The sequence below is a fragment of the Lepisma saccharinum genome, chromosome 11 (assembly GCF_977018435.1).
Source record: "Lepisma saccharinum chromosome 11, izLepSacc3.1, whole genome shotgun sequence".
In the NCBI taxonomy this organism is placed as follows: domain Eukaryota; kingdom Metazoa; phylum Arthropoda; class Insecta; order Zygentoma; family Lepismatidae; genus Lepisma; species Lepisma saccharinum.
This window is the reverse complement of record NC_139239.1, coordinates 46,843,028-46,866,676: the sequence shown is the minus strand read 5'-3', so window position 1 is coordinate 46,866,676 and position 23,649 is coordinate 46,843,028. Positions and strand designations below refer to the sequence as shown.

Below are 23,649 nucleotides of genomic sequence, written 5' to 3'. Positions count from 1 at the left end.
TAGAACAACACAACATGGCATGTTTTGTCCTGGCAAATAAATCCTCCAGGAAAAGTAATGCTAAATAATGAGGTACCATTACAATTACTAATGGAATTTTGGTAACACGTTACTGATGGAAAAGTACAAAAAGTACCCAAAAAAGTTGAATGTTACTTGCATCATATTACTCCCCAGCTCTGGTGACTGCCTGTGGCTACCCTGTCAATAGCACCATGAATTTCGACAGTCTGCATATCGAAAGTTCTCTTTCCATTTCAATCTTAATTTATATTCTGGCACCATTCTCACTGAATATTTCAAAGTGAAACTTGAAGGTTGGTTGTAGAAGATAAGCAGCTGACGTATATGTTTCTCTGATTATACTTTTTTGTTTAATGTATCATATTTCACGATATGAAGATGGTCTTTTGCAGATATTCCCAAATCAATAGCATTTTTTTTTTTAAATTTATGAGGCTTTCATACTTACTATTATCCTTTGGATTTGGATTCAGTCCCCCATTGATTACACCAGATGGTAGAATCGCCATTTTTGTAAAATAATTCCAGCCTTGGCTGCCAGAAAATCCCTGTGCAGCTAGGATCACAGAGTCTGTAATCAGATTACCCAAGAGGCATTCTTCTTTGGTGCATTGTTCCTTGTCCATTTTGAAATGCGATTTTCTGTTGCTTTCTTTTTCTTTAGTAATTGCATCATTCCATTCATCAATAAGCTGTTTGGTTGAATTGTCTAAAGAGAAAATTAATTATAATACATAAATGGTGGATTAAAAATAATGTAAAAGTTTAATATTAGAAATGGGAACATGGAATTAGAAACTGTCTACAGAATTGCCTTGCCCAACCAGTGATTATAAATCAGTTCACTCTCTTAAGGAAAAACCGGAAAGTGAAGTGTGTGAAGTGCAGTATAATACTAACCTCGTAACTCCAAACAAAAATGATGATAAGGTAGAAGGTGAAGAAAAAAATTAGTGTCAGCACCACAGACAGGCCTTTGAAAAGGAATATAAGAAAACCAATCAAACTAAGGGACTCTTTTTTATGGCAAGTGAGAGTTAAAAAATGAGCAAAAATAACACTTCCTTAAAAACTATGCATAACAATGTTCAATCCATTACCAACAAATTAGATCAGATAATAATATCTCTAGAGGAATTACAACCAGATGTTTTTACTGTAACTGAATATGGACTCAATGAAGAACAAACAGAATTCTGTAGGTTAAAAGAGTACAAATTGATCTCATTCTTAACAAGAAAAGAGTTCAAAAGTGGTGGTATAGGCATATTCATTAAAGAAAAACTAATTGGATGGAAACAAATACACTGGTTAGAATCACTATGCACCGAAAAGGTCTTTGAAGTAACAGGTATGGAAATTGATATGGGAAATTTATCTGTGAAGATGATAACCCTATACCGTTCTCCAAATACTGACTTAACGACGCTTTTATCAAAAGCTAGAAATCATGTTAACAAAATTAACAAAATCTAATTGTAAAATCATTATCCTGGGAGATATTAACATTGACCTCCTCAAAAGCAATAATAAAAATACAGAATACATTGATCTTCTTAGACCCTGTGGACTCTCACAGATAATCACAGATCCAACTAGAATAACATGTAACTCCGAAAGTCTAATAGATCATGTTATCACCAATCTCCCCTCTGACACAATACAGGCAGAAGTGATACACAACTTAATATCTGATCACACAGCACAAATTGTTGAAGTTAGTGTAATCAAACCACATTACAAAACAAAAAAACCTATACAAATAGAAAGCCGAAACATGGGGGAAAACAACATAAACTATTTGTTACACCTGTTAGGTAAAGCAAATTGGGCTCTAGTATTTCAAGAAAATGAAACCGAAAACATATGGGAGAAGTTTATGACCATGCTAACTTACTTCATAAACCTTGCATACTCCTTAAAAATACAGCATGTTCAACCAAACAAAAAGAAAACAAAAACTTGGGTCACAAATGAAATAATACACAAAAAGAACGAGCTCAAAGATATTTATGATAAAATAAGCATAACTAAGGAAAACAAACTTTGTGAGTCATATAGAATAAAGAAAATTAATATAAAAAACTAATAAAATATGAACAATCCAAACACCTCAAAGAGAATATCAGAAATAATAGTAACACATCAAGGCAATTTGAAATATCATAAATGAGCAAAAAGGCAAAAAAGAACAATAAGCGTAATGAAAATACCACATTATTTGAAAATCAGCACAACACACGTCAAAAAGAGAACTTCCACATGCAAGCACACAAACTTGCTCTTTCAGACAAATCACCTCATGTTGCAGGAATAAAATACCATAACAAACTTCCCACACACATCAAACAAATTACAGAAACTCACAAGAAACTGAAAGCAATTAAACAGTATTTAACAGATATATCTCTATATAATCTCAAATGAATTTAAATAGTTAAACTGGATTAGTAAATTGAAGCATTTAAATTATTTTGATATTGTATGTCTCCTATATTTCTCTTTTACAAGTTTAGTATGTGACACTTATAATTGTTTAACCCATATGATTTATTTGTATTTTTGTGTTTGCATTTTGTTCTTTTCATTGTAATCCTACTCCATTTGTAATATTTAGTATTGTATGACGTTTTCCACACCCATGGATATACAGAAATAAAGAATTTATAAGCACTAAATACAATAAATAATTAGAAAGTTTATCTAGCTTTACTATTCCTCTGAACATGGCCACATGTATATATAGGGAAATAATGGGAGGGATTCAACTTCCAATAGTCTAAGGATAGTCACATTTAAATACCTATAATGTTAATAATTATTACTGTTGTTTTTAATCAGTGTTCAGTTAATAAAATTTATTTTCTAAATATCTCAATGTACATATCAGTTAGCAGCACTAATTATAATAAAAATTATAAATAAAATTGTTATGTACATTTAGAGTTTTATTTTCATTTTTTTCTCAAATTATTTATGGAAATACAATGTGTGGTCAATGAGTATCTTTTGTTCACAGAATTCTGGGGGAGGGACTGTGGAGTAGTTGGTTAGTGGAAGTCTGTCATAAAATCGGCCCTCAGCACTGGCAAAAAGAAACTTATTCACCTAAAGATGAGAGAAGAGGTGCTCTCTCAAAGCCAGTGGCATGCCCAGAAATTTTGAAAAGAGAGGTATATACCACGTGAGGCACCTAAAAGTACCACCTGAAATAGCGAAGAAACCAGAAACAGTAGCGATGTGAGGTTTGCGGGGCTCGTAAATCAGAGGTATGGGGTGGGTCGAAAAATATCTACAAATGGGGCATCTGGAGCAAAGTCATATTTTTTTAAATGGAAAGATATACAATAACATGCATAATATAAAAGAGCACACGCAGAGAAACACAACGCCGTTGGTCTCGTGCATCTACTGCACATAGGAACGAAGATATGGCCATGTGAAAATATGTAAACAAACTAACAAGTGGCCCACTTGACCGTCAGTACCACGGCATGTAAGACTTCTCAGGTGCCTGACAGAACTGCCTTTACGCAGAGCAAGTTTTGATAGCAGTTCCACGAGATTGTGTTAGTTCATAGCAACCATCGTAGTGGTAAGAGCGAAGATTATGGTGTTCACAAACATAGAAAAAGCGGACATGATCCTGATTTATGGGGAATGCCGAAAGAATGCCTCAGAAGCCTACCGTGTGTACGCAGAGAGATATCCGGACAGACGACAGCCATCTCGACGTCTGTTTGGTAAGTTATTTATTAAATTAAGAGACACCGGAAATGTAACACCACGAGCACGTGTGCGGAACAAGCCAACTACAGGTGAGGCAGGTGCAACAAATGTTCTCGCCGCTGTTGCTGTGAATCCGCACGTTAGCTCCCGTGAAATTGCCAGGGATGCTGGGATGAGTCAGCGAAGTGTATTGCGAATTCTGCACACACACAAGTTTTACCCATATCATATCTCCCTCCATCAGGAACTTCACGGGAATGATTTTGTGGACCGTGTTCGGTTTTGCACATGGTTGTTACGACACGACACACCCGATTTGTCATGTATCCTCTTCACTGACGAGGCAACTTTTACCAATCATGGAAATGGCAACCTAAGGAACATGCACTACTGGTCGGTGACAAATCCACATTGGCTTCGCCAAGTGGAATGCCAGCGTGCATGGAGTGTGAACGTGTGGTGCGGTATAGTGGGTGAACATCTCTTTGGCCCTTTTTTTATACAAGGGACACTGAATGCTGACCGATACATACAGTTTTTACAACATGAACTGCCTGTACTATTGGAGGACATACCACTTCAGACAAGGAGGGACATGTGGTACCAACATGACGGGTGCCCAGCTCACAGTGCAAGACGTGCTACAGCATGTGTGGAAAATACATTTCCAAATCGTTGGATTGGACATGGAGGGCCTGTCAAATGGCCGGCTCGTTCCCCAGACACCGTTAGACTTTTTCCTGTGGGGAAAGCTGAAGGACATTGTCTACCGTGATGTGCCAACAACTCCAGAGGATATGCAACACCGCATTACTGCGGCCTGTAGGGACATTCCCTACGAGATGCTACATTCTGTGCAACGATCATTGCGTGGGCACCTCGTTGCCTGTATCGCAGCTGACGGCCACCACTTTGAACACACACTTTGACAGGTTTTCGCTTCTTACGCAGTGGTTCTTCGACATACTGTCATGGTCATTTTCATTATGCTGTAACACTGTCAAATACATGGTGCTGACGATGTCTACTGTATTTTTTCTTCCTTTAACACGTTCTGTCTTCATCTTGTCCAATGGCTTCCGACATCTCATACTTGTACATGCCGTGGTACTGACGGTCAAGTGGGCCACTTGTTAGTTTGTTTACATATTATCACATGGCCATATCTTCGTTCCTATGTGCAGTAGATGCATGAGACCAACGGCGTTGTGTTTCTCTGCGTGTTCTCTTTTATATTATGCATGTGATTGTATATCGTTCCATTTAAAAAAATATGACTTTGCTCCAGATGCCCCATTTGTCGATATTTTTCGACCCACCCCATACCTCCGATTTACGAGCCCCATTTGATATTATTGTTTCCCGCAAACCTCACATCGCTACTGTTTCTGGTTTCTTCGCTATTTCAGGTGGTACTTTCAGGTGCCTCACGCGGTATACTTTTTTTTTAGTAGCCAGCCATTATTTTGTCATCTCTTTGTGCCTTTGACATTCATTCTTTTAGGAATACTGGGACATGAAAGGGGGGTATGACCCCCACCCCCTTGGGCATGCCACTGCTCAAAATGTGGAGTTAGAACAAATATAGTTAATAATCTCTCTCTCTCTCTCTCTCTCTCTCTCTCCCTCCCTCCTCCTTCCCCTCGCTCTCATTCAAAAATGTGTGATTTCTTTAGGAAGATCTTTTAACTATTTTCACATAAGACAATGAAATCATTCATATATATAAAACCATACCTTCTGTTGTATCACTTGTTAACACCTTTACTGATGCTGCTTGGACCTGGAAGGTCTGGTTCTCAGATGATACTGTGATTTGTCCCACATGTTTATTGCTGAAATCCAAAATGCAAATGGTCATATTCTTGCCTTTCTTGTTTGAATAGCAGGTTTCGTTTTTCCCCTGTTGATCTGTGTAAACAAAATTAAGGTGTTAGTCAGGCAAAATACATTTTATTAGAATGAACAATAAAATTGGTAACCACACATATTCCAATTGTTTAGTTTGTCTGTGTGAATGATGATTTATGTTTTGGACAGTAAGCCAGTGTTAAAGCTTGTAATATATTCTATGTGATCAAAAGTATCCGGACACACTGTGAAACGTGTGTTTATCGCAGAGGGTGACACAGTACTGCCATCTACCACATGGAACACATGGTCAGTGATCTGAGTAGTCTGCAGACAATGCGAGACAGTAGTATGGGATGGTCTGAGGAACTCACGGACTTTCAACATGGTCAGGTGGTTGGGTGGCACTTGTGTAAGAAATCTGTGCTTGAGATTTCCACCCTCCTGAACATTCCTAGGTCCACTGTTTCCAATGTGATAGTGAAGTGGAAACATGAAGGAATGTGTACAACCTAAAAGCATGCAGGCTGACCTCCCATGTTGACCTCCAGACACCGTCGAGTGTTGAAGAGGGTCGTACAGCATAATCGTCAATCACTATCTTCACCATCACACAGGAATTCCAAACTGCATCAGGATCTACTCCAAGCACCATGACTGTTGAGGTGCGGCATCTTGGTTTCCATGGTCGAGCTGCCTATGAGCCAAGCATCACACAGACAAATGCCAAATGCTGCCTTGCGTGGTGAAAGGAGCGTTGAAACTGGACCATATAACAGTCGAAAACCATTGTGTGGAATGATGAATCATGGTACACAATGTGCCGATTCGATGGTAGGGTGTGGGTGTGGTGAATTGAATACCTGGTGAACGACATCTACCAGCCTGTAGAGTGCCGACAGTGAAATTCGGGGATGGCAGGGTTACAGTGTGGTCATGTTTCTCCTGGATGGGGCTTGGCCTCCTTGTTGCTTTACGTGGCAATGTCATGGCACAAGCTTACGTTGACATTTTAACCACTTTCATGCTGCCTACCATCGAAGACCAGTTTGGGAATGACCATTGTCTCTTTTAACACTGCCGATCATCTGTCCATACTGCAGGGCTTGTGGGAGAGTGGTTTGATGACAACAACGTCCCACCAATGAACTGACCTGCACAGAGTCCTGATTTGAATCCCATAGAATATCTCTGGGATGTTTTGGAACACCGACTTTGTGCTAGACACTGACCCACATTGATACCTCTTCTCATTTTGGTGCTCCACGAGGAATGGGCTGATAACCTTCCGCCATCAGGTTGAAACTATGCCTGCAAGAGTGAAGGCTGTCATTAAGGCTAATGGTGGGCTAACACCATATTGACTGCCAGTGTTTCCGATGGAGGGCGGCCCAAACTTGTACTTCATTTTCAGGTGGGTGTCCGGATACTTCTGATCACATAAAGTATATTTAAATCCAATATTTGATATTATTTGGCAGGCAAAACAAGATGGAAGCAATAGCCATTTACTCTGCCTTAATTGATGGATGATATTTTCTTGATTTTAGACATCTTGGGGAGGAATTACCACTTAATTTTATAGTCAGGGGAAGGATCCATCTTTTCAGATTGCAAAGGGGAGTGTGATTGCCATTTACTCATATTAATTGATGATTTGTTTAAATTTAAAACATTGCAGTGAAGGCAATTTTAGATATTTTATTTGTAAGTTCACTTTATGGTAGGACAGGTTTATCAGGACTGGACCTACAGTTTAAAGTAGGGTCTGACTTAGTGTATAACCAGCAGTGTATACTCTGGGCCATCTACGTAATCGAAGATGACCTGGCTATAATTTTTTAAAAAGTTGTTTTTTATTTTTTTGCAATATGCTTCCGAACCAATCTTTGATTCATACATTTCCTTGCTTCCAGCACGCGAATGTTTGCAACCATTTGCCGCTGAATCTCGGCAGGGTGAAATTCCACTGGCTCCCTTTAAATCCCTTTGTGAGGAGGGAGGGGAGGGGGGAAGGAAACACTGCTTGTCAGGTGGGGTAATTCCGTGGCTAGGGTAACCTCCTTCTGGAGAAAGTCCACCAGTCGCACTCTCCACCCCAGAGCCTTTGCCATTCCCTCGGCTGGTGCCCTCTTCTGCTATTCTTCCCCGATGAGCTTTGTTGCATAGGAGCTGTGTTGTTTACGACAGGGAAATTTCTGAGGAATGGGAATTCTGGGTTCACAAATTACGAACTGAAAAGGGAAGTAGGGAAAATACATATGAAAGCTGGCGAGAAGCAGGGAAATCTGAATAACATTTGTGAACCAATTCTATGTTAATTCTCATTTTACATTTGCTTCTGTCTTCCTGATCTCTGCTATTTGAACAGAATTTGTCAAAGGGAAAAGGCTTACATATTGAAGATGAAGGTAATTAAATAAATTAAAATTTAAACTAGAAATTCAAGAAATTACACCAACCTCCGTGACGGAGTGGTTAGCACAGCTCCCTATGATGCCAGAGTTCCAGGGTTCGAATACCGGCCTGAGCATAGGTGTTCTTTGTAAATGTCCTTTCATCAATTTCATCAATCATCACTCATCGTGATTAGCCAAAAGTGGCAGAAAAGCGACGTCAAATAACACAATTTAGTCAATCAGCCAATGAAGTTATTAAAATATTTATATGCTTACTTTTTTCCATTTTTGTATTTTAAAGTGCATGATTACTTTCTCTTTGTAGCCTTCAAAACCAGTGAGAGTGCTTCTTTCACGGAAATGAATAATTTTTGAAAGGGAAAGCTATCAGAAATAAATTATATATAATTTACATTGCTTTTCCCCCTCTTTAGGTTAATATGTGATGATATTGATAGATTTTAAGAATCTAATCAGGGGTAATTATTCACCTTGCTACCCAATAATCCACCAATCGGATGAAGTCTGGTTTCTGTGGCAAGATAGATACAAAATGTAATATTTAAGTGAGTCTTACTTTGACAATGAAATATGAAGTATGGTAGAAATACTGGTGATGTATTTTAAGTTATGTTGAATACAATTCAGCTACCCAATTGTACACTTACCTTTAGGAATAGTAGAAGAAGCACCACTAATCACAACTACATCAATTCCATCAATGTTGGAAATGTTATTTGATAAATCATAACTCCCACTTCCTGCAAAGAGAATAAAACATTAGACAATATGTGTTTAAAAGTTTTCTCTTCTTGAAATTATTTCAATTACTTGAAATAAAATAAAATTCTGAACTTCCAATTGGAAGAAATGAAATTGCAGAGTTTGTTTTAGATTACACAAAATAAGTTTTAAACTTAATGCACAAAATACTAAACACAATGTTTTTATTTGAACCAGAATGATATAAATTTCAACATAATTAGTTATTAAAGTATTTACATCTTACATCGTGTATAAATTGATAGAAAATGTGTCAGTACTACATACTACACACATGTTACAAACCATAGAACTGCATTATTCATTTCATATTTTGAACAAGTGGAATTAGAAACACTTTATTGTAACCAATTTCATTTCACTTTGGCTTGAAATGTTCAATGGATATTCAAAGCATTTTGCCAATACTGTATTTCAAAAATGCTGAATCTTCATTTTTCATAACATCACCTTTGAATGAAATATTGCATATTGTCTCCACAACTAGAAGTATGTGTTTTCTTCTAAGTACCTACCAATGGCTATTGTGAAATTAGCTGGATTTTTAGCTTTAATACTCTTTACTTCCTTAGTGACACTTTCCACCTCATCCTCTATTGCCATATTGAAAGAATCCTAGAAAAGAGAGGAAAATAAAGAAACAAAAAGTCTGTTTTAACTTATACCGATACAATTTGGTGCTGATTTGAGCAATTCCACGTCAAACATGAAAATTTTGTGGAGTATATATCAGTTAATTTCCTTATAATATCAGTTTTCTCAAAAATGGAAACTGTATGCTCAGTGTGATAATTTAAATATTTCCAGTGTGTGTGAAAGGAGGGGGGCTCTTGAAGCATTTGGATATTATATAAATTTTATATATATATATATAAACCCCCCCCCCAAGTGCAAACACTTAGCAACCAGAAGGACAGAATGCAGAAAGCAGAGGGGAATTCCCCTCAACCAACTCTTTGAATACTGCCATGTGTATGCTCATCCTCCTGCAGATGACAATCATGGCCAAATAACCATTTAGGGGCATTCCACGAAAAGTGGTCCTACTCCATGTGAATAACAAAATAAATTAATATGGAATTATTATTGTTTTTAATTGCATTATGGTTTCGATGTTTGTGAATGCATATAATTCGCACATATCCTCAATAAAGGTCACTAGCATCTGTAGCCCAGTGGCAGCTGACAGCTAATATGATGGGTAGTGCCAATGTGATCAAGAAATCGAAAAAATCTTGTCAGCATATGTCATAGAAATCTAATGAAGGAGGTAATTTTAATGGAACTTTGTTTACTAAAATTGCAGACAAGAATTCAGAGTTCCTAAGATTGGTGTATTTTACTTCACATTTGTACTACTTTTGGCTAATCACAAAGATAAGGATGGGGTTCTTCTTCTTCCCTTTCCACCTCAACTAAAAAAAAAAAGGATGAAGAACTGTGCTCAACCACTTTTCCTTTGATTTCTGTGCTGTCTGATGAGTGGTAGTTCTTTGGGGTGTATGTGGATAAATCAGTGAGGGCCTTGTTAAAAAAAAAGAGAGAGAGAGAATGAAATGAACAAAAAAAAAATTGGATCCTGACATTTGGTTGGGGGAATAGAGATGATAATGTCTAACCACCAAAATTGTTGTACTGATGGCCAGTAACATTTTCAAAATTCATGCCATACCACTGGGTCTGGGCTGTAATGATTCCATTGAATAGGTTGTTACAATCTGGAAGTGTCTGTGACTATACCAAGTACTATATTATTACCACAGTTGAATTTCTGCCAAAGAATCCAATAATGGTGACATTGGCCATGTCAGATGTTCCATTTATCAAAGAGCTTGTAGTATTGACTTGAATTGTGATGGATGGTAAGAAACTGTCTATATTTGCTGCTACAACCTTTCCCTGCCATGCATCAAAATAACCTTGGGCTGCATCTTTACCATAATGCAGATCTTCTGGCCCAATAGCCTGAAAAACAAGATAATAATAATGTGTGAAACAAATTGCAGAAAATGGGATAATGAAGAATGCATTTATGTAAGGTTAAAATGGATAAAATTATGAGAACTTCTCACATGAAGAAAATAAATAGAAGTGTTCTTAATGAAAAGTAAAAGAGCTTCTTGCAGAAAATACGAGGCATATTCAGAAAGTAAGTACTGAAAGGGTGTAAAAAATAAAGTAAAATGGTTTCGTATCTTTTTTTATTTACATTGCATTCTACAGACCCTAAACTACTTTTCTACGTAGTTTCCATGATTGTTCAAGCATTTGTCGTAGCGTGGCACTAGTTTTTGTATCCCATTATCATAGAATGTTCCCGCCTGTGATGAAAACCATCCATGCACTGCTGCTTCAACGTCGTCATCCTCGTCGAAACGCTGACCAGCAAGAAACATCTTCTTCAGATGAAGAAAGAGGTGGTAGTCACTTGGTGCCAAGTCAGGGCTGTTGGCGAATGAACAAATTGTTCCCAGCCGAATGACGTGATGACATTTTGAGTTTGTTGGGCTGTATGCGGACAAGCATTGTCGTGAAGCAACACAATACCTTCGCTAAGCATTCCACATCTTTTGTTTTGAATTGCACGACCCAGCCGGATTAATGTGTCACAGCAGGCATCTTTGTTGGTGGTCTGTCCTCTAGGCAAGAAAATCATTCTTGCATTGAGAAAACAAATCACAGACCGGACTTCACAGTCGGCGGCCCGATTGATTTTCTTGAACATTTCAAACTTTCAGAAAACTACGAAGAAAAAGCATGACCTGCTCCCACACGTGGCTGTGGCTAACTAACAGATGAAGGACGTCAGCGAGAACTCACACGGTCGCGACTGCATCGCTACAGCGGCAATATTTGCAAACGATACTTACTTTACGAATATGCCTCGTAGTATCGTCAGATTACTATTCGTGCACTTGACTACTATGAGTAATTCAATACTCCATTGGTAGAGATGCCTTTACAAACTTTGTTTGCAATCAAGATTTGATATTTCTTGCCTTTAATCAAACAAACAAGAAAAAACTGAACTTGTTTGATCATATCAGGATAGCACATTAAGTTTGCTTCAAGCTTGTTTCTGCATGCTATAAGCTTGTAGCGACCTTAAATCAAGTGCACTAGTTACTACATGCAACACTTGAGGCAAGCTTACCAATTGATGCTTGACCATGCAAGATAAAATCTCACTTCAAGAAAAATATGACACAAGAACAAGCTCACACTAAGCATGCTATACCAAACTAACTTTGACAAGCTACACACAAGCTTTCATGCTATCTGGGTAGCTGTTCAATTTATCATTAATGTTCTACAAATCATCAGCACCAGTTTTACGATGTTCATAAATGAAGCTAAAATATATATCATTGTGAGATGTTCATGTTAATTTGCTAATATCTCAGAAGCTATTATACTAACAAAGATAAAAATGAATGAACAGATATGCACAGTTACAGATCAGCTAATTTGGTTCTCAAGGGTGCTAGAAATCTATACATATGAAACCTGTTGTCATCTCATGAAGTAGAAACTGAAGCAGGCCTGAAAGATGTATACATCACTAGTTCTGTCTGTTCATGGAATTTATCTGTCAAAGTCTCGGGATTCTGCAGTGGCATATTCTCCCATGTTACTTGGTTAACTGCCAGTAAACCAACTTTTTCACATATACAATAGATATATGTATGTATTAGGTATGCCCAAATGAAAAGGAGACCTTTGCTGTAGCGGCGTTGTATCTAATCAAATAAGGTAAATATGTTTGCCGATAGATGGTGCAGTGTTTGTCCCAGTTTGCAGGTATAGCGAACGGTTTCGCCTGCTGTTTCCTCAGTTGGCGAGAGTGGTTTTGCATGGACGGATGCATTACGGATTCCTCCAGATCAGTGCAGAGAGCTGTAATCCAGTTTCTTCGCGCAGAAGGCGAGCATGCTTCACAAATTTATCGCAGGATGGAGGACCTCTACTCATCGGCTGGCGGTACTGCAACACGTTGCTGAGTCTTTAACAGGCCATCAAAAACAAGCGCAGAGGTAAGCTCTTGAAGGGGATAGTGCTGTTGCAGGGCAACGCTAGGCCACATGTGACCAAGAAGACCCTTGACCTGCTGAGAACATTTCAATGGAAGTCCTCACACATCCTACATCCAGCCTCAATATTTCCCCATGTGACTCCCATATCTTCGGCCCCTTAAAACAATCACTGAAAGGTCAACGGTTCACCTGTGACAAGGATGGCAGAACACCATGGAAAACTGGATCCGTAAGCAACCCAGGAGTTTCTACACTGAAGCCATCCACTTCCTTTCTACGCGCTGGGATCAGTGCATCAATATCAATGGCAATTATGTGTAGGTATCATGTTACACATTAATTGTAATTCACATATTATGTAGTGCAAATATTCTGTAACATAATATTTTTTAGATATAACCGTAGTCTCCTTTTCATTTGGGCATACCTTATATTATGTATAGAAATTGCTGGAAAATTTGAAGTTGTCGGACTTCTGTTCTTGCCTTACTTGCATTGCTTGGCTGCATTGGTGTTTTATTTCTAATAAATCTAATTAATGTATAATAAATATACACAATAAATAAGAATTGTTGCAGTATAGCAGGTTAAATTTTCAGAATATCTCACTGGGATGCTGATTTGTATAAATGAGCATAATGTAGTTATGCATTGTAAACACAGCTCTCCCTTGCCTTTAAAAGTAAAAAATAATGTAGCTCATTCCCATTTAACTATATATCTTCATTGAATTTCTCTCTCTCTCTCTCTCTCTTATTTATCTCCATCATTTAATGCTCTGGGTATTTTGAGGTGAATGCTTATAGTTGCATGCACACATAAACGTCATTACCTTAAATTAGTTGCAGGAACATGCTGTAAAATGCACCAATATCTTACATATACGCAGTACATTTTCCTAGATTATTGAAGAAGGATGCATCCCCTGTTTCCTACATCCACTATTGCCTGTGTTGGTACATATTCTTTACTAGAACAGTCTTTTCTGTGAGGCTAGTATGCAGTTTCTCTTCTAATCTCTCCTGTGGCTTCTAAAGTCACTAGTTTGTATATAACCTTCTCCTTGTCTCTTTGTGTAGAAAAATATTTTGAAGGTTGGACCAAACCCACAGGAAACATAGGTCCATAAATTAAATTAAACTGAAATTTGAGGATTAGTATCAAATTTGAAAAAAAAAAAAAAAAGATCTAGAGGAAAGGGAACATGCATTTGGCATACTTACAATGGCATCAAAAAGCATTGTAGCATTTGCTGCCTCAGCAGGACTGAACTTCAATATATCAAAAAGAGACTGTTTGTCCTTTCCTATAAAGTTCCCAGCATTGATCCACAAAGAATTTGTTGAATTTTTTGCGATGTCTGCTTTCAGTTGGACAAGTCTTGCCAATCCACCATAGCAATCGGTTTCTGGATAAAAATAGAGAAAAGATAACTACAGAAAAAAGTCCCAAAACTGTACCACAATACGTATGGTATATTAGCAATCATCAATCTCTACAAAACTAGATCCAATTTCAATTTTCAAACTATGGACAGAAGTATGTAAGGAGTTTATGGTATGTAAATGTAAAATTACACCCAATTAATAAATACATAAATAAATAAACAAAATATAAATAATCATGATGGTTTGTGACATAATTGTAGGATAGTGTTGAATAGAAAAATTAACATAGTCTAGAAAATTCTCCTTTCATAATACATTAGGTAAGATCATAGACTTTGATATATTTTCTAAATACACGGTAATTTTAATATTTGGCATAATTCTACTCAACTGCGTAAGTCTTTCAGATTAGTTGCAATTTCATATTTTGTGGCAAATAATTGTGAATGTTTCATTATTGAAATTTGATATTTTCGAGACCCTTGGAGGAAGAGTTTATGGAAATTAATAAAGAGAAATGTAATCACAAATCTGAATTGATTATTGCAACTGGTCAAAAGTTCTACCTCGGTTTTGTGCTCCTGTCGCTAATCATGATGATATAAATGAATGATGACTTCATGATGCATCATTAATCATAATATTTGATAATGTTTCCATTTGGATTCATGAATTACCAACAGAGCTTGCATAAAGCACAAAGTGTGTGTGTAGAAGGGGAGAGGGGAGGTTGTAAATGTTATATAGCAATGTGGATAAGTAATTTTGTGTGTTCTCCTCTGTAACTTTACTTTTGTTCTAAAGAAGGCAGTAACACCCTACCTCCACCTACACCCTACCCTTTACATGAGACAACTGAAAGGAAACAGTGATTTCGACTATAACTAAAAATTTGTTCAAAGATATAAGGCTAGCATATATTCAAATAAAATTTTACGTATTAGTAGTATGACTGAAATTTTACTTTCAAACGACAATTTTGTTTCTGCCGACAATGATGCTGGGGACTTCCTCCTGCCACTTAGACCTCTAGATATCAAGGGAGGAAGGGTCAGTGTGTATTACCATTAGCATGAAGCAAATTCACCTCATACTCATGAAAGGAAAATCACAAATATTGCTGATGATGAAAATGAATTTGGAATTGGCCTTCTTACAGGTTTTCAGTTTAAATTTGAACGTGAGCACTACATCAAGAAACTTCCACATGGTTAGAAAATAACATGGATGTGACCTTCCCAATAAGGAACTCTGTTCAGGTCAGTAAATCATGCCTGGTGAGCACATTCATATGTGGTCACTGTTGTCCTCGAGTTGAGTAGAGACCAGCAGTTTACAATTTGTTTGTGACTGTTTAAAATCAACACAAAGTGTACATGTGATCTTCTCGGTCTAACAGCTTTCTCCAAATCAGCAAACCAATCCAATCTGCGAGCTGTATAGAGTAAAATAATTCATATCTGAATGTGAACATGGGCTTCAAGGTTATGAGCAAAATAATTGAAGCTCAGGCAGACAATGAGCTACATTGTCTGCCATGTAAACTAGCTATAAATCATGGCTGTAGACAGGAAAAAATTTCGGGGAGGGAGGTTCGCCGGACATTTTTTAGGAGGAATCAGGCCATTGATAAAATTTGAATAAAAATAGTAATGAATACTATACAATAGTAAATAAAATCTCATAAACTAATGTTATTCCATTTATTATTATTATTATTATTGCTGTTGTTATATCCTTGAGAAGACTTTTCTACTCGAACCAACAGATAAGTGAATAGCCAGAACAATTGTTCTTCATTGTCTTTTTTACATTTCATACAGATAGTTTACTCAAGTGCATAGTTTTCTATTATGTTATTAACTTTTAGTTTCCTTGTTCAAGAAAAAGCTTTCAAATTTGATGTAAATTATAGTCATATGGTTTATGTTTTTGACCTATCGCATAAAGCTTAAAATTTTGAAACCAGGGACATAACTAGGCTGGGGCAGCTGGGGCGGTGCCCCGAAAGGCTGGAGGATGTCGAGCAGGAGCTGCTGCAACAAGAGTAGGTGTGGTTGGAGGTCAAGAGTTTGGCGAAGAATCGGACAAGATGGAAATTCTTCACGGAGGTCCTATGCTCCACCAGGAGCGATAGAAAATAAGTTAAGTAAGTCAAGTGTGATTAGGTTGCTTGCCTTAAGTTAAAAAACAAACACACATTTCAATTTCAGAAACATTTTTTGCATAAAGAGACGCTGTGGCACACTTTGGGAAACCACTGCCTAATGGAACAGGGAATTTAAATGTTGGAAAGGGAATTTCCAGTCTGAACCAGGAACAACACTGGAAAGAACAGCAGAAGTGAAAGTGGAGGGGTCGAGGTTGAGCTGTGATTCCTAGAATAACACCTCTTATGCACCAGTTTCAGGAATACCAAATGTTTCAAAATTCTAGCTTGATCATCTTAGCATTCTCTCTCTGTTGTATTTTTGTAAAGCTTTGAATAATTTTTTCAAACTGAGTTACTGATTTTAGTTTATGAACTTTCATAAATCCAACATACCATAAGTTTAAGGGGGGTTGAAACCCCAAACCCCTTCCCCTCTAAATACCACCATACTATAAACCTACAAGTTCTCTTGAATAAATTAAATATCTTCTTGAGATAAAGTTTCGCAGAAGTAATAGTTCAATCCCCAGAAGGGGTGCCCATCCCCCCGAAGGCCCATGATGCACTCCCCCCAAAATGGTAGAACATCCCTCCGTTTATGCCGAATTAATTACTCAAATTATTTTTGTCAGACAAAATTTGCAGAGAAATATAATATCAGAGGTGCAACCACAAATTTTTGTCTGATGGAGGGGCAAGTACCAGGATAAACGTACCAATAATAATAACATTAATAATATATTTATTATTATTATTACTACTACTACTACTACTACCGGTAGTTATTTTCCTCATAGATTACGCAAAAAGGGGGTAGAAGTCTGTGTTAAAGCATTTGTTTGGAACATACGATTTGAATTATTTTTTTCAGCACCGTCAATTTCACATTAGCTAATAATGGAAATCAAGCACACAAACTGTATTTTTGAACGGCAGAAAATGAATGATAAATGCATTCCGAAGATACATGTGTAACTTCCATGTACAACATATGTTTTACACATATGCAACATGGAGCGACATAAAATGGAAAATACGTATGCAAATACATCACATCACAGAAAACAAGCAGAATGCGAGGGAAGCGAGTAAGAAAATTTTTAGATCCAATTTTTGTAATTGATAATAATATTGATTAATAGGGCGCAAATTATTTCACTGGACGCCATGTCATTCTCTCTTTTACAACTTCTTTTTTTAGATCATTCGGCGCCCAAGGCCGACCCCCGCCGCCCCTAGCTACAGCTCTGAACTTGACGAAAACGAGAAAAGCAGATAATGCGAGTGAAGCAAGCAGAAAAATTTTACAAAATGAATTTTCATTTGCATAAAATTTGAAATCGAAGGGGTAATTGCTCCTCTGTGCCACCCCCCCCCCCCCCGCAGGTGTCCTTGGCCGTCAATGTTTTCCCTCCTTGCTACTCTAGAATTGACTTCCGTTGAAGGTCGGGGGGGGGGGCAATGACCCCCTGTTGTGGCGTCACTGTATAATATAGACATATTTAAGCAATATATGTTTACTTTAGATAATTTAGGCTCACTGCCATTGTTAGTGAACCGTATTCTTCACAGTCTGTCTGCCCGACTAAGCTTGTATTAATGCGAATCCACGCCCCCCGATTCTAAAGGCATAAGAGGTGGTGTTTCATTTCAACCCTATCGCCGCCATCACCCACAGGTAGGTAGAAAAACTGTACATAATAACCAAAACTAAAACTCAATAACAAGTCAATAAAACGATACGATCCCCCCACCATTTTTGTGTGAATATATATAGAATCGGTATAAAATGTTGTCCCCCAAAAAATTTCCAAGGTGAAGTTCCTTATTGGGGGGCCTGTTTGTTAGACCCTTTCTGCTCCTGTTAGGACGTATAGTCTATAGGCCAGCCAAGATGTTGGTATAATTTGGGGGTACTAATTTTCCTTTATATCACACCGATTTTATTTTCCTAAACAGTATACAAGATATGGTTACATAGAACGATTATTATTTTTATGTATACGGATCGATAAAAAAAAGGTAGTCAAACTATGTACTTTCGGAGGTATGCGCTTATGCCCTGGTATCTGAAAACTAACCCAGGGCGTAAGTTCCCCGAATTTTTTACGTATTCCCCCGCTTTTCTTTTTCCATTTTTTATTATAATAATTCACTGTGACATTGGCATGAATGCCCCAGTGTGAAGAACCAAATTTGTTCGGTTTTCCTGAACAAAGGTGGTTTTACATCATTCTATAAGCTAAGAAGATTAGGATAAAGGTTAGTAATAGTAGGAAGTAAATATGTGTTAATGTTTAACATTAATATTATTTATGAACACAGATACGAAATTACATAAGTGTGTAATTGGGTGGGTAATGTTTTGTTAGGATAAGTTTTATTGTGTGTCGTGTGCATTAGTGTTGAGGAATGAGATGAGGGATAGACATTAACACGATTCTATGAATGTTAAGCAGGGTCTATGTTCTAGTATGTTATGTTTGAGATAGTGAGAATATTATTGGCTTTGAGATGTAAGTATTAATACTAGGAAGGGATATGAAAGAACGAGTGGTGCTTGATGCAAGAAGACTTGCGGGATACCAGCAAGAGTTGGTCGGACTGGGATGAACATCGGTACGACGGTTGGTACCCGGGACATCATTAGGAAGGGAAGAGGTAGGGAAGGATTTCCTGGGAAGTATCGGGTACTTTAGTACGTTCGGTAGTGGAAATATGGAGAATTGTCAAGAATCAGTGAGAGAAGTTTGCAGAGTGTTTGGTAACGAGAATAAATGAGGGGTGTATGATTACAGTTTAAGAAAGATAAGAAAAAGAAAAATTTTTATACCACAGTAACGTGGTTATGAATGGATGCCAAAAAAACATGATTTCTATCTCAAAGTGGTAGCTAATAGAAATTACGGCCAATCATAGATGGCGGATGTTGACATTTGAAAAAAAATAACTATATCTTTGAAACCAATGGCCCGATCTCAACAAACTATTTTTTCAATGAAAGCTTAATATATGTTCTATATTTAATGTTATCTTTAGTGTTTCGATAGGAGCAACCGTTAAGTAGTTAATCATGGATTAGTAAAAAATAATCGTATTTTTTACTATTAATTTTATATTTATCATTAATTTATTAATAATCTAGGCATCTGAGAAGAAAATGTTCCAAACAAACATTGTAGCGTAAACGCTTCTCTTTAATTTGATATATTACACTTGTTGGTTTTCACTTCACTTGTTGGTTGTTGGAATTCATATAAAACAAATGAATTATGTAGTGTGTGCATCGAATTCTTCTACCAGCATGTGTCCTTAGTCCCATTTAATTACACGTATTGTAACTGGTATTGACTATTGAATAGTATATTATTGTTATATACATACAATCACATTTAATAATAATCATAATAATTGATATTATTATTATTATTATGAATAATAATAATAATAATAATAATAATAGTTGTTTTTGCTGTTGTAGTACTAACTAGCCATTCATTTTGTTTAATTGTTACCGATGTTCATGGAAGAATGTTATTGATTGATTGAAATTAAAATTTTGTATGCGTTAGCACTTAGGCTATTTTCACCCGTCATATTATATGAGGCCAAGCCCCTTAAAATGTATAAAAAATCACCATGCGTGTCTCTAAAATCTCTTTACCCAGGGTAAAAACCGAAGCGGTACTGGAGCACTCAGCACATATATCCCTATGAGCAATACACAGGAGACCATACATACAACGATACAAAGGTAGCCTCCCCGATGGCTTAGTGTAACGTCGTCGCCGTGTGATCAAGGGGACCCGGGTTCGATACCCTGTGGAGGCACAAAGTGGTTCGGATCCCACTTTAAACTGAAGGTTTAATTTCATCATATGATCACTCATCCCCATCTTCGCAAATTAGCCAAAAGTGGCACAAGAAGCGAAGTAGAATAAAGCAAATCAATCAATCAATCAATTATCTTGAATTGAATTGATGTTTTAAGTCCACTTTATGCACGGATAGGATAATCGAGACTGGACCTACAGTTTAAAGTGGGATCCGAACCACTGTGTAATGTGCCTCCACCAGGTATCCTACCCGGGGGCCCTTGATTACAAGGCGACGAAGTTACCACTACGCCATCCCATCGGGGATGCTCTCTCACACTTATCTTGTGCATGTTGCTTCATATCGCTCTCTGTTCAAATTATATCGTAATTTCCAAATTAGTGCAGTTTGAAGCCCACATACGTGCATTATCTGCAAGTAGCAGACGATTTTCACTGAATAATAAACTAGCCTCCCGGTCCCGAACTTCACGCATTGCACGAAAATCGACTTAAGGAACAAGATAACTAAATTCACAATCTTTACTCCAGGACTTAAGGAATTGCCAATGACCTTAACTAGAAAAAGCGCCTTAAAATCGCGCAACGCGACCTAACTATAGTTAGTAGTGATATATCAACCATGAATGAATTTAGTGGTCGACAGCTAGGGATAAATTAATGTTAATCCACCAGTGGACAGATGATAACCCAATCCATACATTCTTGCAGTTTCCTACGTGCGAGCTCTCAACTTTCCGTTCATTGTCTGACATTCCTGTTGATAACGTGGTGTAAACAATGGTTCGCATTGTATCTTGTTTCGTTGCTTAATTGACACGTGATGGCGCATTATATCAAGTCATATCTTTGTTTGCTTCAGGAAAGTACAAGAATAGACAACGCCCATATCTACCTTGCTTTGCAAGCGATAACGGCTGTTGCTTTTATCAAGAATTTTGGGACACCAGAAGATTGGCAAACGATTTCTTTTTCATAACATATAAAAACGTCTTTAGAGATAAGAGAAGTAAATGAAGGGATATGTAGATCGAGAACCGACTAGGTTCACTGACGTTTTACTGTTAGTTTTCAACGTTTCGTGGGATTCCCTTTCTTGGAAACCGGTAACCGCCGGGTGGAAGGAAGAAGCAAGGCATTTTTCCAGAGGGAAGGAACTCTATCAATGATTTACATCTTCCGTCCGCTCTTTCTGATTTCACTATCTTATGCATAAATACGAATAAGTGTATTCAAAGTGTCGGTTGTCCTGTACACCCAAATCTTACTGTTACTGTTAGCTTGTCGCTTCAGGCCGAAAGCATGACTGACGATCTCGTAACGAAAGGTTTCAGGTTCGAGTCCTGACCTGGGCGAAGGTGTTTATTTGTTAGTGTTCCTTTATCTACTTCATCTAATCATCAATAATCGCAGTGGCAGCTTCTGTCTATTCGCACAGTTGCACATGCATACCCAAATAAATCTGTAACGCACTTAGTTTAATACACACACATACAAACTCACAAGGACGCTTATTCCTTGGGAGGATTCTTCAAAACATCAAATGTCCCTAAGTCATTTCACCTTCCATTTGCTTCCACATTTCACCGGCGTTTCTACTGCATTCGATCCCTCGCGTTTTCTCAGCACGCCAGTAGATAAAGCAGATAGGCTCCTCTGCAGGGACGGCGCTACAGGGGGGCTAGGAGGGGCTGAAGCCCCCCAAAACCGGTCTCAGCACCCCCTGTAGCCCCCTAGATTTTTGTAGTATCGTGTACGCATTTCGACCGATAACTTAAAATGTAGAAGTTTACATTTTCCATTATAAAACTTCCATTGGAGCAAGTACAATGTCCATGTACATTTTCTGATTCGGTTAGATCGCAAGGCAACTTTATTACGATGTGTTCTAAAATCAAGAGGGAGAGGGGGCAACTGCTGATATGTCTGGATAACAGTGGCCACTGATCATTTGATACTAGTAACTGACCAATCATGTAGGCACGTAGCCCAAGAGTGGGCTCGAGGGCTGGAACCCCCTCTCAAAATCCTACAAATATCTAATTTAAATAATGTATAGTGGTAATTAATTTGACTTCCTTAGCAGGAATGAACATCCTGTACAATAAGTTGAAATATACTGAGAAATTCATCTTCAGGGCTTCTATCTCCCCACTTTTTCGCCATTAGATGGCAGCTTTCGATAAGGGATTAAGCCCTCCCAAAATAATATTCTGGCTACGAGCCTGCAATCATATGAGTCGCCCAACTTGTTACGAAATCTTCTGCCTGCCTGGTAGGTGGACGTATTCGGTGGCTGTGCGATTGTTATTTGATTGTTGGCATGTGCAACTAAATGTGTGCAATTAATTATTAACCTCCATAAATCGTATCACCATATTTCGAAATAGATCCTACAGGTGTGACATTTTTTTTTATATAAAGCCGACGGCAATAAAAATCTTAAGAAGCGTTATGCTTCATTTCTGCTTGTTAGTTTCTCATTGGAGTACCGACAATTGCATGAGTGTTAGCAATGCTTTCTCATTGGTTTCATTGTTATATGTATCCTTATCGCTGCAAATATTCGAGAGGAAGAAATACGATGTTAAAAAATCAAAGAGTGTACGAAGTACGAATTCTTAAATGCTAAGATTTGGAAATATTAAAATTGGGCTCCCAGCTCTAATAGTATGTCGATAAAATTGCTGCTTTGATATCAAGGGGACCCGGGTTCGATTCCGGTGGAGGTAACATTTCATTAAGTGGTTCAAATTCCACTAGAAACTGTAGCTCTCGTCCAGATTAGCCTCTGTGCATATACTGGATCTTAATACAAATCCAATACGGTGCGAAAATCAGCAGGCTTGGGCTATTTTATTGCTCGCAGTCCTAGTCCTATATGTTAATTAATTATAATTTGTGATGTTAGAAAATAATTTCTGCAGTACGTCATGGTCAAATTTGATTCCGTGCAGCCCTAAGTTCTGAATTCCAGTCGTAAGATATTTCATCATGGCAGAGAATCAGGTGCGGCGCCAGAGGGGAGCGAGGGGGTGCTTGCGCACCCCTTAATTTTCTTCCGCACCCCCTAGTTCAACTGAAAACACTGTGTCATATTATGTCATGTCATATTGAGCGCCGAATGTTAGGCACTAAAGTAAGACTGTAATTATAATATATACAACAGGCAAGCATTGATACTGCTCTGAAAGAGATGCCGATATACAGTACATAGTACTTTTCTGTACTGGCGGCAGCCTCTATAAAGATCAACGGCCGTTTTTTTTCTTTCGTCAGCATTGTTGTTATGATTTTTTTCTTTTGCTTCTTCAAGTGGTCTGTTTGTGGTTTTCGATAATTGCGTACAGCTTAATGTTATTTTTTTTTCTCTCCTTTTTCCTTTTTGCATTGTTGATAAACGGTTTATTTTCCACCTACTTGTTCTTCCTTTCCTCACACTGGAGCAAAAAT

At 37.7% G+C, this 23,649-nt stretch overlaps 1 protein-coding gene across 1 annotated transcript in view; it reads right to left on the bottom strand.

Moving 5' to 3' along the window:
- Window positions 1-23,649, bottom strand: part of LOC145995229 (5'-nucleotidase-related protein-like) — a 70,396-nt gene that overhangs the window by 16,172 nt on the left and 30,575 nt on the right. Inside the window, exons 2-7 of the mRNA XM_083131793.1 lie at window positions 14,044-14,228; window positions 10,545-10,751; window positions 9,302-9,401; window positions 8,672-8,764; window positions 5,491-5,664; window positions 473-733 (exon numbers count right to left, since the gene is read on the bottom strand). Coding sequence (XP_082987919.1) covers window positions 473-733; window positions 5,491-5,664; window positions 8,672-8,764; window positions 9,302-9,401; window positions 10,545-10,751; window positions 14,044-14,228 — 1,020 coding nt within the window. The remainder of the gene's footprint in view (window positions 1-472; window positions 734-5,490; window positions 5,665-8,671; window positions 8,765-9,301; window positions 9,402-10,544; window positions 10,752-14,043; window positions 14,229-23,649) is intronic.